Raw genomic sequence first — 16,081 nt, forward strand, 5'->3', positions numbered from 1 at the left:
TACAAGGTACCATACATCAAACATCTTTCCCTGATTCTGCTACCGTAAATGGAGGAAAAACTCCATTTTGGCTCTATATCTGCAACTCAATTGGCCGAATTTAGACTTTTTCATTCCGATAGTTCCTGGGTGTTTACATTGCCATTTTGCTTGTCACAAGATCTGAAAGAAGTCCCATTAAATAACAATCATACTCTCCTTTGATTTGGGAACTGAATATACAGTGTGCATTAGGCATGTGTATCTGTCACACATCTTTCCATGTTAGGGTGTACTCAGTAATTGTATAGTCTTCATACTGTATTATGGAGAATGCTTAATTTCTACAGTCTTATTGTACTAATATAATGAACTGGATTTTGTGCACAAAGTATAGTCACTTTTATAATTTAGCAATCTTAGATCAAGCTGAAGCTGGAAGCACAAAAATAGATACCGGTATTTTAATTACCGGTAATAAAAAAAAAATCCATAATTTCACTTGTGCATGCCTGCTTTTCATTCTCACAGAGTTGACTGCATTTCAATTGGGTGTGTAATACAAATGCATAACATTTGGGTAGAAATCCTCTAAGCATCATTGAACTACATACTTGGCAGACCTTTGTTTTCAACTAAGTTGTATTTCAAGTACACATGGGATATTTATGACCTACTGTGACTGTGTGTGTGTGTGTGTGTGTGTGTGTGTGTGTAAGAGAGAGAGAGAGAGAGAGGGAGGGAGAGAAAAAAACAAATTTGACGAGGCATTCTCAAGTGGAAGATGAAAATGTACAATAAGGGCCCAATTTTTTCAAGATTCCTTAATTTGGGGGAATTGGGGCCCCCTGGGGCCCTCTGGGTGGGGCATGGTGCCCAGTTTGATAAATTGAGATCCTGACCACCTAGGGATGCTACCTGCCAAGTTTGACAAAAATCCATCATGAGGTTTTCAGGAAGAAGATGAAAATGTACAATTCAGGCCTCCATTTGGACCCTTCCAACCACCCCCCCCCCCCACCCCCAAGAGGGGCACCCCTGGATCTCCTATGAACAAACTTGAAACTACAGTCATTACTGTACTCACTCATAGTATTATCTCAGCTCTATAACTTCTGATTCTAGAGAAGATTTTTAAAGATTCCTTCATTTGGGGGGTTTGGGCCCCCTGGGGGCCCCCTGGGCGGGGCATGGTGCCCATTTTAACAAATTGAGATCCTAACCCCCTAGGGATGCTACCTGCCAAGTTTGGTGAAAATGGGTCATGGGGTTCTCAAGAAGAAGATAAAAATGTACAATTTAGGCCCCATTAGGACCCCTCCTCACCCCCCCCCCCCCCCCCCCCCCCCCCCCCCGGGTCCAAAGGGGGGCACCCCTGATTCTGCCATGAACAAACTTGAAACTACAGTCATCAATGTGCTAACTCATAGTATTAACCTAGCTCTATCACTTCTGGTTCTAGAGAAGAAGATTTTTGCGGATTCCTTAATTTTGGGGGGTTTGGGCCCCCTGGGGGCCCCCTGGGTGGGTCATGGTGCCCATTTTAACAAATGGAGTTCCTAACCCCCTAGGGATGCTACCTGCCAAGTTTGGTGAAAATGGGTCATGGAGTTCTCAAGAAGAAGATGAAAATGTACAATTTAGGCCCCATTAGAACCCTTCCCCACCCCCTCCCCTGGGTCCCAAGGGGGGCACCCCTGATTCTGCCATGAACAAACTTGAAACTACAGTCATCAATGTACTAACTCATATTATTAACTTAGCTCTATCACTTCTGGTTCTAGAGAAGAAGATTTTTACAGATTCCTTAATTTTTGGGGGTTTGGGCCCCCCTGGGGGCCCCCTGGGTGGGGCATGGTGCCCATTTTAACAAATTGAGTTCCTAACCCCCTAGGGATGCTACCTGCCAAGTTTGATGAAAATCGGTCTTGGGGTTCTCAAGAAGAAGATAAAAATGTACAATTTAGGCCCCATTAGGACCCCTCCTCACCCCCCCCCCCCCCCCCCCTGGGTCCAAAGGGGGGCACCCCTGATTCTGCCATGAACAAACTTGAAACTACAGTCATCAATGTGCTAACTCATAGTATTAACCTAGCTCTATCACTTCTGGTTCTAGAGAAGAAGATTTTTGCGGATTCCTTAATTTTGGGGGGTTTGGGCCCCCTGGGGGCCCCCTGGGTGGGTCATGGTGCCCATTTTAACAAATGGAGTTCCTAACCCCCTAGGGATGCTACTTGCCAAGTTTGGTGAAAATGGGTCATGGAGTTCTCAAGAAGAAGATGAAAATGTACAATTTAGGCCCCATTAGAACCCTTCCCCACCCCCCTCCCCTGGGTCCCAAGGGGGGCACCCCTGACTCTGCCATGAACAAACTTGAAACTACAGTCATCAATGTACTAACTCATATTATTAACTTAGCTCTATCACTTCTGGTTCTAGAGAAGAAGATTTTTACAGATTCCTTAATTTTGGGGGGTTTGGGCCCCCCTGGGGGCCCCCTGGGTGGGGCATGGTGCCCATTTTAACAAATTGAGTTCCTAACCCCCTAGGGATGCTACCTGCCAAGTTTGATGAAAATCGGTCTTGGGGTTTTCAAGAAGAAGATGAAAATGTAAAAAGTTTACGCACGACGCACGACGGACGACGCACGACGGACGACGGACGACGGACGACGGACGACGGACGACGCACGACGCACAACGCACGACGCACGACGGACGCCGGACGAAGGGCGATCGCAATAGCTCACTTGAGCCAAAAACAGACATGACATACAGATATAGGTAGAGACCCAGCAACAAATCCAAGAAAGTGACAGTTATGTATTAAATCCAGATGTGGGTCACAAGAAATCAACTTTTCAGTCAGTTGCAAATTAAACTGAATCAATATCCACCATTCCATATGTTCACTGCAGATTATGACGTACAAAATATTTGTGTACTGTAAAAGTGGATATTTTCGCGCAACTAATTTTTCGCGCTAGGCCGGGTAAGAAGAGTTTTGCGTGTTTTTAATTCCACGGAATCAAGACATCAACTATTGGAACATATGGCAAGCAAAAGTATTCGCGTGCTTTTATTTTCGCGCTAGTTTCTGGTTGCGCGAAATGCGCGAAAATTTCCACTTTTACAGTATATGAATTGACCACCTTTGCTGAAATGTCTGAAATCCTTTTGAAGAATGGCTTCTCTTATACTGCAATACACAAAAGGATCAACTTACTGCTCATCCCTTTTTTATGCAAGCTGACTCATCCAAATGAAGTGACCAAGTACAGTGTATTTCAATTCTTTCACCTCTCCATAATCACATAACTTAGATGAGAAGCAAGTGACACAGCAGAAAAAAAAAATGCTGAATTAGAACACTAGAACTACAAACAATAAGATCCATGCTACTGGTAATGGAGGATTAAAGGTTATAGATAAATCTAAACGTGCTTACTGCATAGGAGTCTCAAAGCACTGCCTTCATGTAGGGAAAATGCTGCCATTGGTTCTAGGACAATTACCCCCTGGACAATTACCCCAGACCCTTCTCCTGACCCTAATCCTAATCCTAATCCTGAACCTAATCCTAACCCTAACCAAATGTCTACTCCTAAACCTAAGTCTACTGCTAATCTTTACTCTAACCCTATCACTAACTGGTATTTAGCCTGGGTAATTGTCCTGATACGCTGCCTTTGTTTCCACACAAAGTTTTGATAAGTGCACCCCATATCTTAAAGACTGTACTTTCTCATACCTGTCTGCCAACAGATTACATCATTGATAATGCAAGTGTCCAAATACAATAACACACACTAATACGGCTGCAAATGCAATACATTCCCAAAGCAGGTGGAACCATTGTTGTGGCAGCATGTGGGATGAGCATTCTATCTGTTTAGCTGCCAATGGTGTGAGGCAAGACAAAAACAAAATGCGTAATGTGAAAAAAAAAAAATTCTGGTAGTTGTTCATTTTGAATGTATACAGTATACCACAAAAATTATGATCCATGCATAATACTTAATGGTCTGCCAGTAAATGTCTGGGATGAGCAATTAATTGTAATCTAAACCAAAAGTTACTGGTAGGTCTCTTTAATGGACAAAAGAATTTTCCATATTGTGTATCTTTGGCTGTGGAAAGAAAACTAATCACCACATACCAACAAAAAAAGCAAAAAAAAAAAAAAAACACCAATATCAGTACAAAGTAAAAACAAAAATAAAAGCAATTGCATCAATGCAGTTACGCATGAATATAGCAGTATTCTGATATGTAAGTAATAATCTTGTGGCAATGGATATTGTTGGAAGTTCTTGTGGTTGGAAAGTCCCCTCAGACTACATCTGGACCAGTCCTTCTGCGGTGGCGACACCGAAGAGGAATCTCTCGGTGGCGGGAGGCATCTTCCGTTCCTGCAGCATCTCCAGCGTGATTTTGGGGTCATCCTGGTCTCCCGCCAGCGATTTCAGATTGTTGAGCAGCTCGGTAGTTTTCTTGGAAATTTCCTGGATGGAAGACATAGTAAAGAAAATATGGACATTGTATGACACCATATTGGAACTTTATACAGTACATTCTAATCATAGAATACATTACATAGAACAGGTGTTACACTGTACCCATGAATACTCTCATTCGCAAAACATAGACGTTGTATGACTCCTTACTTAAAATTACAATGTACTGTATAAATGACTGAATATTTCACAGTGTGGACACTTTCATGAATGTTTTGCTTGACTGAGCTAGTACTAAAATAATGTTAAGTGATTATTCTTTTATCATTAATACATTTTGCACAAAGAAACTCTATTCTGTGAAACATGCTTGCATTTAGCACTGACATTGGCCCAGTGCCCCCACTCAAAAAAAAAAAAAAAGGTTAAAAAGTAATTGTGTAAATTTTTCCAGTTTTGCTGTAAGACAATTCAGACTGTATGCATACAATGTACGGGGAAACCAGGAATGTTTGCATGCATTTTAATTTTACGAATTTCGTACGAGCCAAGATTCACAAAATTATAAATATTAATGCATGCAAAAGTTCTTGTCTATGCTATGCACTGAATGCCAGCGACAATTCACGAAAATTTCATGCTGCAAAAACATCTTACTTTACAGTACTCCATTTCTTCTGAAGTAAAGCCATTGCAGAGGTCATTCATGTAGCACAGAAGAGAAAGAGCTAAATACAGGGGTGTTTACGGTTGGCTTTCCTCCCCCCCCCCCCCCTTCCAGACACCTCTAAGGATCAAATATTATACCCTTGGTGATAGGGTACATTGCCAGCTTGCATATTGTACTCATGAGCCTCAGATCCCAATTCCCATCCAAGTAAAGGTAACTGATTCATCTCAGCTAGCATTGGTTAATAGGTGAGAATCCTTTCCCAGAAGACTGAATCCAATTTTCACTCAAATATCCATGCACATGCCAGTGTGGGGATGGCAGTCAAGCATACGGCATGAAAGCTCTTAACAAATATACCACCAGTTCCACATACAATTTACTCATATAACAATGGCATCTGTTACCATGGGAACTGATGGTGATGATTGTTTTGTACTCCTCAGTGTATTACACAGTTGAAAAGCTACTGGTGACAAGTGAAGTTGAAAGGAAAGGCAGAGAATAGTCAGATCTCACCTTGATGACTTGCTGATTTGAGAGGTCATCATCGGCAGCACACTTGACCATCAGCTGTGCTATGTCTTTATGAAGTCTGCTCATTGCGAATGTTTCTGTAGGATGAAGGAAAGATCACTTTGACAATGAAGATGTAAACACGAGAAATCAATGATATCACACAACGTGAATGAGTGTTATATCCTGCAAGCTATCACACGCCCAAACACACATACACACACACACACACACACACACACACATACACACACACACACACTATGCATTCTAGTATACAAAAATATAACACCTTTATACTGCACATTATATCATGTGAGTAATGCATCATATACATTTACCTTTTGCATGAGTTCCAACAGTAATTTCTTCAGTTGACAAGTTGACAAACACATCATACAGATCAGTCTTGCTCTCAACGGCAGCATCAACGAATCCTGCCACGTAGGCAGGTCCAGACCTCAGATCCTCCAGCTCCTCCTCCTCCAAGTGGACAAAGGGGTGGACAATTGACCAGTTCTGCCGATGCCAGACAAAACTTGGCAAAGCTCTGAAGGGAAGAGAAGGAGGAGCCAGTCATTTCCTGCACCAGCACTCTACAAGGGATACTTTTCTTGTGGGATGATAATATTCTTGCACTCTTCATCACAAACTAATCTTTCAATGTGTCAGTCTATATCTGCAATACATTGAAAACACAGGTCTATTACTTTACACTTGCCTTGGAACTACAGGTGACTCCCATTATAACAAAGCCCTTGGGACTTATCGCTCTGTTGTTGTTGTTGTTATATCACAATTCAGCTATAGCCAACCATATAAAGTATATAAAGATATACAGATGATAATTTTTGGACCTTCATTGTAATGAAATTTTGTTAAACCCAAGTAACCACATTTGTTGTAATGGGAGTGCACTGTACACACTTTCCTTTGATGCCATTCATTCTGAGGAATTGTATTCCATTTCATAATGTCCCAGTCACTTTTCACTCTTCTGACAGGAAAGTATTTTGCATGCATCCTTTTTTGAGTGAAACAGTAGTCAATTTTACGAATCCTCTTTTTGTAAATCCAAATTATCTAAGAGAAAAGAATGACAAACCTTGTGAACTTGATGGCCTCTTCTACTCGGGAGTGAAATACTACCACTTTCTTCTTTAGTACCAAGGCTGTGTAGATGAGGATCGCTTGCAACCCAAACATATTGATGACATCTGAAAGTGTGGTCATAGCAGGACAGTTAAAAGTGAGAGTTTCTTCAAAGAAAATACAACCAAGTAGGGGCAACAAAACCTTGTTTCTCAAAAAAATGTTAAATATTCAAGAGAGTGTAAAAAACATGGCAGAAAAGGCACGACAATAAATGGTATGTATTTGCTTTGACATACCATGGTGGCTTCCTTTTGGGGGGTAAGACGGCTAGGATTTAGGTAAGACATCTTTTAACTGATTTTCTGACAAATAATACAAAAAAGGTGATTTTCATTAAAAATTGAGATACATGGTCTTGTTACCCCATCAACAATACACTGTATGTCTTTTTATGATGAGCAAGAATTGATAACACTTACCTTTGTTGCATTTCTGAAGAGTTTTGGCAATGATAACCATAAGTCTAGGTTCCACAATCTGTACTTTGGCTGTTTTTCTAATGTGTGGGAGCTAGATTTTAAATTGTATCATCTAAAAAGTACAATAAACTTTGTCATCTATATAGCCACTACACACACTATTTTCTTCTTACTTTGCCTGCCCATGTTGTAGATATCAAGTATGTTCATGATACCCTCAAGCAGTAAATGATTCCAGCAATACAATTTTGGAGAAATTAGCAATCACAAGTTTATAAAGGTGACCCAAAACACTCTCCAGTTCCATTTGTACAGAGCACATGACGCAGTTCAAATTGTATTGTTACACCACCCCCTTTAATTTCTTTAGCTCACCTGTGATTTACATTTTACATTTGTTTAATAAACGAATTCAAGGCACTGTGATGACCAAATGCATTTAAGACTGTATCTTATCAACATCTGAAGTTATGCAGGATTCATACTCAAAGACATGCAACATATATAGCCCACAACTTCAGGGAGGTGTTACAGAGATGGAGTGGCAACTCTTCGTAATTCATGCAAACACATGTTTGGGTTCAAGGCGCTACAATGGGATGTCTTGCATTCCATTACTCTTTGAAGTCATGCTCGGCACCGCTCTAAATGCAAGACGAAGTTTGGAGAGGAAGTAAGCATATCACCTTTCGTTGAATTACAAGCTTTATTTCACTGTAAAATTTTCAATGAAATACTCATATTGATTTAGAATAGTTTAGGAAAGAATTCAATATTATAAACATGTATTTCTAGTTTCTTCGTAATGCGCATATCGAAATGAAATGAAAATTAGGCCCTCTTAAAAACCTAATATTTTTCTATAATGCGCACATTTCCACATGTTAGTTTTCTATCTTTTAATCTGGGATATTTTGATCTTTCAAATAAAGTACTCCGCTAAAGCGTGTTCCAGCGTGCTTTTAAACTATTTGCTGTTAAAATTGTCAATTTTACACTGCATTTTGATTCGTTGCTCCAATTCAAGGTACACAAATTCATTGTTGCCATCACATTGAAAGAGAGAGCGAATTGCAGTAGGGGCAAGTATTTCTAGATGTGAGAGCGCTAGTCCCGACTATTGATGCTCTCTTTTGTCAAAGCACCTGGTTTCCACCTGTAGTTAAGCGCATAACTTCTCGGCAGTGCTGCGCATGACTTCAAAGGAGAGCAGTAGTTGTCTCTCCTTCTCTAGCACCTCCCTGTTAAAATGAAGGTCACCTTTAACAGAACCAGCTGCATATGCCTTCTTCGCCTCAAAGTCTTGGACAACAAAGGTCCCGTTATCTTCACTAGGACACATGCCCTTGGTGATGACAGCAAGGTAGCTTTGAAGGATGACTGCGGCATTTCCTGTGCTTGCGTAGATCCGGCACAAAATCTTGCCCAGGGTCTGGTATTTCTCAGGGTTAAAGTCTTTGGCAAGAAGAATGAGAGAGAAGTGCTTGACCTGTGAAATAAAGAACAAAATAGGAAAATGATTTAGAGGGTGTTTGACTGCCTGTTTTCAGAATTTGCAGTACACATGTGCTGATAAAAAGTGATGATATACTATGACTGGGTTTAGGGAATTACACAAGTCGACACAGCCTTCACAATATATTTCAATGCTTTATGTTGCTTTTTGTTGCCTTTTCCAGCTAATGTCAAGTAGTACCTGTCAAAAGTTGGCTAATAAGACATAATAACACTACTAACGTCAGCATAGCACTAACGTGTTACATAGTCACGTAGTGTTAGTTTCTACTCAAATTTGTAAAGCCACAGAATCTGTGATGAAACACAGAGGATGTACAAAGATTAGATTTCATTTACATCTACATTATTTTTTTCACACTTGATAAAAATGACAATAACACATCATATCATATCAAAAGAGTTCATCTGATTTAGATGATTGGCTGTTTGGGGAATCATTATGTACAATAATGTTCACAACTGCATTCTTTACATATCTTCTAAGCTATGGAAATGCACCATTGGGTAGAAGTGTACACAACTCAGTTTTGGTCACACACAGACATTATGCTTGAATAAAATTTACACGACTAGTAGTATTATCTTCCACATCACTAGACTCTTTGTCCACTTCTGTTTGTTTGTTTTTTTCCAGCTACATCTTGATAATATTATTACATTAATGTTTCCACTTCAACACATGGTTATTTTTTGCCGGAAAGGAATATGTCCCCCAATACCTTTTTAAGAGCTGTACCATTTTCCACCGGCACGGTGGCAATATAAAACCACTCTCTATGGAACTGGCCATACACAAATGGCACAACAATGCCGTTTTCCTGGGACAGACAACATTTCCTTGTCAGCAGCTTCCTTTGGGCACTTGACACAGCAGGGTACGACCAGGTCCACAGCACATCTCCATTTCTGTCTTTCTCTGAAATGCATTTGGAAAGAGCGACGGAGGTAGTTACTCTTTACTGAAGCATATATAATAGAACAGTTCTTGGGAAGACTTCCTTTTTGTTGTACCCTCCACTGAGAGTGAATAACAAATGAATATTACAAATCCATCTAAATCTTTATCACATAAAATTATGTCTTTATCATTTTCAGCTTACAAATGCAACATGAGAAAACTGTTCTATTCATTCCGAATACTCATATAAATTCATATGATGTGTAGAGTAGGGTAGACTAGATTTGATTGAATAGAAGTCTTATATTTTTAATTTTCTTTCTCAATACTGTAAATAAAGATCAGCAACAGCACTCGGTAGCATAGAAATTGGAATACATGTAAATTTATCTTGACTTCAAAACACAGTAGCTCGCCTCACACACTCACTCCGGTGCTCCATCACCATTTGCATTTGTGACCCGCGATAACGGTTTCAGGCAAAAGTCGCAAGAGCAAATTCCCTCCTAGGCGGGGTACAAAGATTTTGACCATTATTTTTGTCGATTTAGGTTTTTTGCAGAAATCGAATCCTTGGTATGTTTTCTACATCTACACTAAATTTCATTGCATAAGACTAAGTTTTTCCTATCGAAAATGGAATTTTAAGCACCCTATGTTGGATCGCACTCGTCAGTTTCGAGCTTCTTTCGCACGCCGCGCCAATATCCCCAGCGTTGCTACGGCGCAGGGTCTCGCACGCGATTGGTTGGTGCGTCGCACACATTTACATAATCCGGCTTTCGGAGACACCAGTTGCAGCGTTTGGGGAATGCTTTGTCCACGCGTGCACGATTACATGCTCCATTGTTCTTGGTATAGTGGTTTATATACGCTCGCTCTGTAGTGTGTGCTCTTCGTTTGGCTTTCTATCCAAACTATTCTACCGCAATGTTCGACAACGAAAGTGAAACAAAAATCATGTAGCATAACATAATCATGTGAAAAGAAAACTAAATATTCTCAAATTTGTCTACTTGTACAGGTAGTAAAAATTATGACAGCAGACTGACTCAATGGAAGGTACATTGTAGATGAGAGGAAAGGAGCGGTCACATGTGACCAATTATATTCAAGTACTACACGTCAAGTTCGCACCAAACTAACGAGTCGTGTTTGTTTGTTTGTTTGTTTGTTTGTTTTAATTTAATTAGAACCACCGAACAAAGCAACATATGCATATCTTGTAAAAGCAAAACAAACAGGTAGCGTGACCCTTGCCAGCACTAGCAATTTTCTGCCTTCAAAAGGGTCGCAAATGATAAAGACAAATCAACTACTGTACAATGAAAACGCGATTTGTAAATGACGTGGATTCGCCACCGCTCCTGTTACATGCACACGGTCATGGCGTGTGGATGCCATTGAGCAATGCGTTCACCATACACATGTACATGTACACCATACGTGTAATTATCGTATTCGCCATCTTGAAAGACGTACTGGTAAACAAACCCGAGCGAAACGCATTTTTTTTTCGGCTCCATTCGCTGAGCTCCGAGGAAGGTGCCCGGGAAATTTGACTCTCTCAGTGAGCCAATCAGAAGGCGATGTGGTTGCTAGAGGCGGAGCTTAACGTCAATTGGCACCATCGTACGGATGGGTGATTCTCCCCTCGCATCGCCCCTCGGACATTGTCTTTGAGAAAGAAGTGAATCTTCAAAGCCTATTTTCTCGCAATTTTGTCAGGCTAACAACTTAAAAAGTGTATTTTATTTCTCTTTCTATGCCCACTTATGGTGCCGAAGAATACAAGTGTTTTATATCAATGCAAAGCTTAGGAAATGGGCAATGTGATTCAGTGAAAAAATGAATTTTCAAAATTCCCGACTTTTGCCTGAAACCGTTGTCGCCGGTCACATTTTATCAACCACTGTCAACCACCACACCAGTCACCAGGCCACCAGGCCAGGTGAAAACAAGGAAGAGACAATAATCTTTTTCTTTTTTGTCATATCACTTTCTTGGGCCCTGCCACACCAACATTTAATGCATATACGCCTAACTTCTAGTAAAGTCATATATGGGACACATTCATTAATTCGCTCTAATTTGCTATCATTCGCACACTAACACATAATTCAATATGTGGGACACATAGTTTGCTCTTCGTTCCCGAAGTGAAGCGAGTCAGAATGCCATTTTAGTCACATCACAATCATGTCTTAAACTAAAATGAGAGGAGACAAGAAGAGAGAAATACATAATTCATCAAAGTGTACCTATTAGCCCAGCAGCAGAAAGAGAGATGAGCGCTGCCATTTTCAAACTTCCAGTGGCTTCGTTGACTCAACAACTCCGCAGATTCATCTACAGCACTGTACATGCGTGCGCTGCACTGGGATGGGCCCATGGGCCACGGATACTATGCACGTAGGTGTACGTACACATGATTGTATCACATGCATACACATGACCGATGATGCGTTGCACCCACAGATCTTCTGTGGTTGCACCCGCCCCCTCTAGCTAGCCCCATCCAGCGTTTGAGCTCCGATCCGCCCATCTCGCTCGGCTACGATCAACGGGTCGACGACGTTTCAAGAAGGCACCTCCAGAACAGGAGACCTAACACATCCCAACTATATAGGCCTATATATAGCTGGGGGGGGGGGGGGGGGGGGGATTCATTTTTCTTCTTTTCTTTTGCGGGGGAGGGGGGTGGGAGTTGAGGAGGGAAGGCGGGAGGAAAACTTTTCTTTAAAAAAAAATCCTGTTACCGTAGTTCTTTGTTCCAGTTTTCATGAAGATTTTGTACATCATGTATACAAGTACATGCCTCTTTTGCTGTCTTGTTCTATCTTGCTATCTTAGTCAAAAGTTATATGGAAGGTATTTCAATGTAATTGCATGTTTGGTATTATTTTCTCGACGATAAGTTCGGAGACTCCAACCCAAAGCACCTTCTGATCAGGAGATTCTCCCGCCTTAAACCCCTAGCAAACGGGAGACTCCAAGTTGATGTGTGCGAAGCGCGAAATTCCTAGGGTTCTAGATGCTCTCTGGTGCTATCTAAGGCTTAGTTTTTCAACATCCGATAGCAATAAGTAGGAAATCCTTTCCAACAGGAGACACAGAGCCAGGGCGGGAGAAATTAAATCTCAACCGGGAGAACGGGAGATTTTGCAAAAATGGGTTTTCGGCGGGAGATCTGCCGTCGGAAACGGGAGGGTTGGAGTCTCTGTAAGTTGTGTTTGATTTTAGGGGGAAATGAGATAAGAAAATAAACGATCAAAACAAAAAAACAGCAGAGGCAGGGAGACCAACTTTCTTCCAATCTATATTATTCTTGGTAGGCCCTACAGATGCGGCCTACAACAATTAGGTCCTATGATTCATAACAAATACATTTGTTTGGAGGATATACTTTTTTGTTGGAGGGGAGGGGAGTGAGTTTGTGGACCAGTGTACCTTGCTTATTTTCTTTTCTTCTTCTTTTTCAATTTCTTCTTTAGTGTATGTTTGTGTGTACGTATCCAACATAATTCTTGTATCAATTTTATTCACACTGTTCACAGGGCATCCCAACACACAAGTTATAAACCTGTTGGTGTAACTTCCGGGGACATGCCCTCCTTATCAGATCACTGTAATAAAGCTGTCATGTTATCTGTAATTGCATTTCGGTATTTGCGACCTGACTGGAATAAATATATATTTGAATTGAATTGAATTGAATGTGTGTATGCAGAATAATAATTTTGGATCTTAACAAAGAATTATTTTAGAAGGGCACAACTGGTGTTTGCTAAATTTGAGAAACTTTCTGGTCAATGAACATGCAGAAAACTAGAAATTACGTCATACCGAGTATTCTGCTAGCGCTTGTCGTTGTTTTATATGACTCTACTTTTTTCGTTTGGTTTATGATAAAGATAGTCAGCATTAAATCTATTCTTACTCTAGGAGTGTTTTTTTATCATGCAATGGTTTTCCCTTTTCTATAAATGAAGCTGTGTAAAGGAGAAGCAAAATGATAGAAATTGTTAGACCTGGAAACAAAGAAATAGAATTTGATTTGAAAAGCGAAGTAACAATTTTGAAGGTGCGTATTATTTCTAAAGTCAATTATTTGTTGGCATCATTTGTACGATACACAAGGACCGCTTTAAGTGATTGTTCAAGAGACACGTTGTTGTATCTTTCTTATGAAGGGGTGAACATAAGAAAGCATATATCGTACGTATATACTAAGATAATGATTCAGTTTATGGACAAGATAGCTTTAAAGATGATGATTTCAATTGGCTAGCGGAAGTTTTGTGGTGGTTAAAAAGCATCAATTGATCAAGCTTGTTGTTGTGTTGTTGTTGTTGTTGTTTGCCCTCTTCGAGATTGCTGCATGTGCGTGCAGAACAAATTAGACTATTCAAATAGCCATCCGTTAGTCTCATACCTCATAATTTACATTTGTCTTCTCTTTGGAGGGTTGACAGCAAAATAGGGGTTGAGAGACAGGGAAGGTAAATAGGTATAGTTAGAAATATTTTTTTTGGGGGGGGGGTGGAGGGAGGAATGTGTTTCTTCAGTAAATCTCAATTCTTGTTGTAGTTTCCATGCAAACGTATGAGCGCAGGGGCGGATCCAGGAATTCCGTAGGGGGAGGCGCCTTTACACACACACACACAAAAAAAAAACCTCAAGGGGAGGTACATTTACGACTTTTTTTTCTTTTTTCTTTCTTCTTTTTCCCTTTTTTTTCCTTCCTAATTTGATGTCATGTCAATTGACAATGTTTTCTTTGATTTTGTTTCAAATATCTACTTGTAGTTTCATTAAGTCATTATTCGTTCTCTTATGTATTTTTCTGAGGGTCCCATATCGTGCAAACTTTGAGTTTTAGTGGGACCCTCCATTTCCATTCCCATCCTTGCACTATGCATATATATATATATATATATATATATATATATATATATATATATATATATATCTTAAAAGTGCAAGTATTCAAATTCATGAAAATTTTTCCGTCGATGTAGGGCAATTTGTCAATCAGTTGCCAAAAAAAGTGCAATTATGTTGTCATTCATGATCACATGTATTTTGTTAATTTACGTTTTTGAAATTATAATGATATGTTCTGTTAATGCATTGTATATAATTTCCCTGTTTATTCAACCCTAACTAGGCCGGGCTATTTAGGTAGATGATAGAGCCGGGGGGGGGGGGGCGGATCTCGGCCGTCGACCGCGCGATTGCGACGAAAATTGGCACACGCATTGCCTATGATGTAATCTAAAGTGCCATGAAGTTAATTTTTTCAAAAATTATCGTTTACACTAAATTATGCTAATTTATGCATAATGATGCATGAAATCAGACAATTTGGTATCAATCACTAAATAAAGCTCAAAACAGGCACATTTTTTGTATAAATATTCTTGTTAGTGTCCTTACCAAATGTAAGGGAAAAAATTGCACAATCAGAAAAAATTTCCTAAGTATTTTATTGTTTTTTGAATTCTTATGTATTTCCTTGTTTTTTCGACTTTATGTTTTTCATTGTTTTTTTCGATGAAATTTTTCGGTGACATTGTTCCGAACAAGAAAATGCGTTATTAATTGATTTTAATGAATAAACCCCCAAAGTAATCATGCTTTTATGAAATTTGCCTGTAAACACAGTTTGCATTGAAATTGTACACAAATTCACGTTTTTGAGCAATTTTTGGTCTGACATGTACGTGCATATTTATGCGCAACTTCGGAACCGCGCACCCGGGCATCGCAAATTTGGTGTCAAAAGATGCGGGAGACTCGAAAGAAAAAAGTCATGAAACGTCGCGGCGATAGCTTCTCGCGATAGCGATACATCGCGCGAAACGTCAAGGGGGGGGGGGGGCCTCGGAGCCCCAACCCCCCCCCCCCCCCCCCCCGCCTAGTTAGGGTAAATGGAAATGGAAATAAAGTTGAATTGAATTGAATTGAAATGAGGGGGGAGAGGCACGCGTCCCCATTTTTCTTTTCATTTCTTTTGTTTTAACAAAAATGCGCCCCCATCTGGATCCGCCACTGTGATCGTGTTCATGATACTATCCTAGTGATAGGACAGTTTGTATCTTCCTGTTACAGCTTTGTGCAAACTATATTCCACTGAAATTTTGTGTTATCTTTATATCGTTTACTTGATGGAATTGTGATTTTTGCAGAATTAAGATACAAAAAGTGATACAATTAGCATTTAAATATTCATTCTGGCACCGTTCAAATCCTGGTAGAACGTAATGGACAGACAAACTGATACATGTAATCATCTTTACGAATCCTTTTATTTCGATAATCACCCATCATTCGGTTAACACGGTTCTTTATTCCGAAGGTTCGTTAGTACGCACCCTCATTTCATTTCCGGATTAAGGAACCTTCGGAATAACGACCTTATTTTTGTCTTTGGAATTAAGAAACTTCGGAACAGAATAAAAACAAAC

At 40.0% G+C, this 16,081-nt stretch overlaps 1 protein-coding gene across 1 annotated transcript; it reads right to left on the bottom strand.

Moving 5' to 3' along the window:
• Positions 1-2,802: 2,802 nt before the first annotated feature.
• On the bottom strand, positions 2,803-11,963 carry LOC139731990 (DENN domain-containing protein 10-like). Its single transcript, XM_071642862.1, has 7 exons — positions 11,873-11,963; positions 9,433-9,629; positions 8,456-8,684; positions 6,727-6,838; positions 5,963-6,171; positions 5,625-5,719; positions 2,803-4,483 (listed from the first exon to the last, which is right to left on the bottom strand). Exons 1-7 carry the CDS (start codon positions 11,910-11,912, stop codon positions 4,316-4,318), a joined length of 1,050 nt encoding a protein of 349 aa, XP_071498963.1. The 5' UTR covers positions 11,913-11,963; the 3' UTR covers positions 2,803-4,315.
• Positions 11,964-16,081: the final 4,118 nt, after the last annotated feature.

This window comes from Diadema antillarum, unplaced genomic scaffold (genome assembly GCF_040938485.1).
Source record: "Diadema antillarum isolate AM-2024a unplaced genomic scaffold, OU_Dant_1.0 seq00000392_RagTag, whole genome shotgun sequence".
Taxonomy (NCBI): domain Eukaryota; kingdom Metazoa; phylum Echinodermata; class Echinoidea; order Diadematoida; family Diadematidae; genus Diadema; species Diadema antillarum.

What these genes read in the sequence shown, in the direction of transcription:
- LOC139731990 (XM_071642862.1), bottom strand. Translation starts at nt 11,912, where the DNA reads ATGGCAGCGCTCATCTCTCTTTCTGCTGCTGGGCTAATAG. An exon ending in ATGGTACAGCTCTTAAAAAG is followed by an intron (nt 8,685 to 9,432) that starts GTATTGGGGGAC and finishes TTTATTTCACAG; the next exon opens with GTCAAGCACTTCTCTCTCAT. An exon ending in TGTTGGAACTCATGCAAAAG is followed by an intron (nt 5,720 to 5,962) that starts GTAAATGTATAT and finishes TTCATCCTACAG; the next exon opens with AAACATTCGCAATGAGCAGA.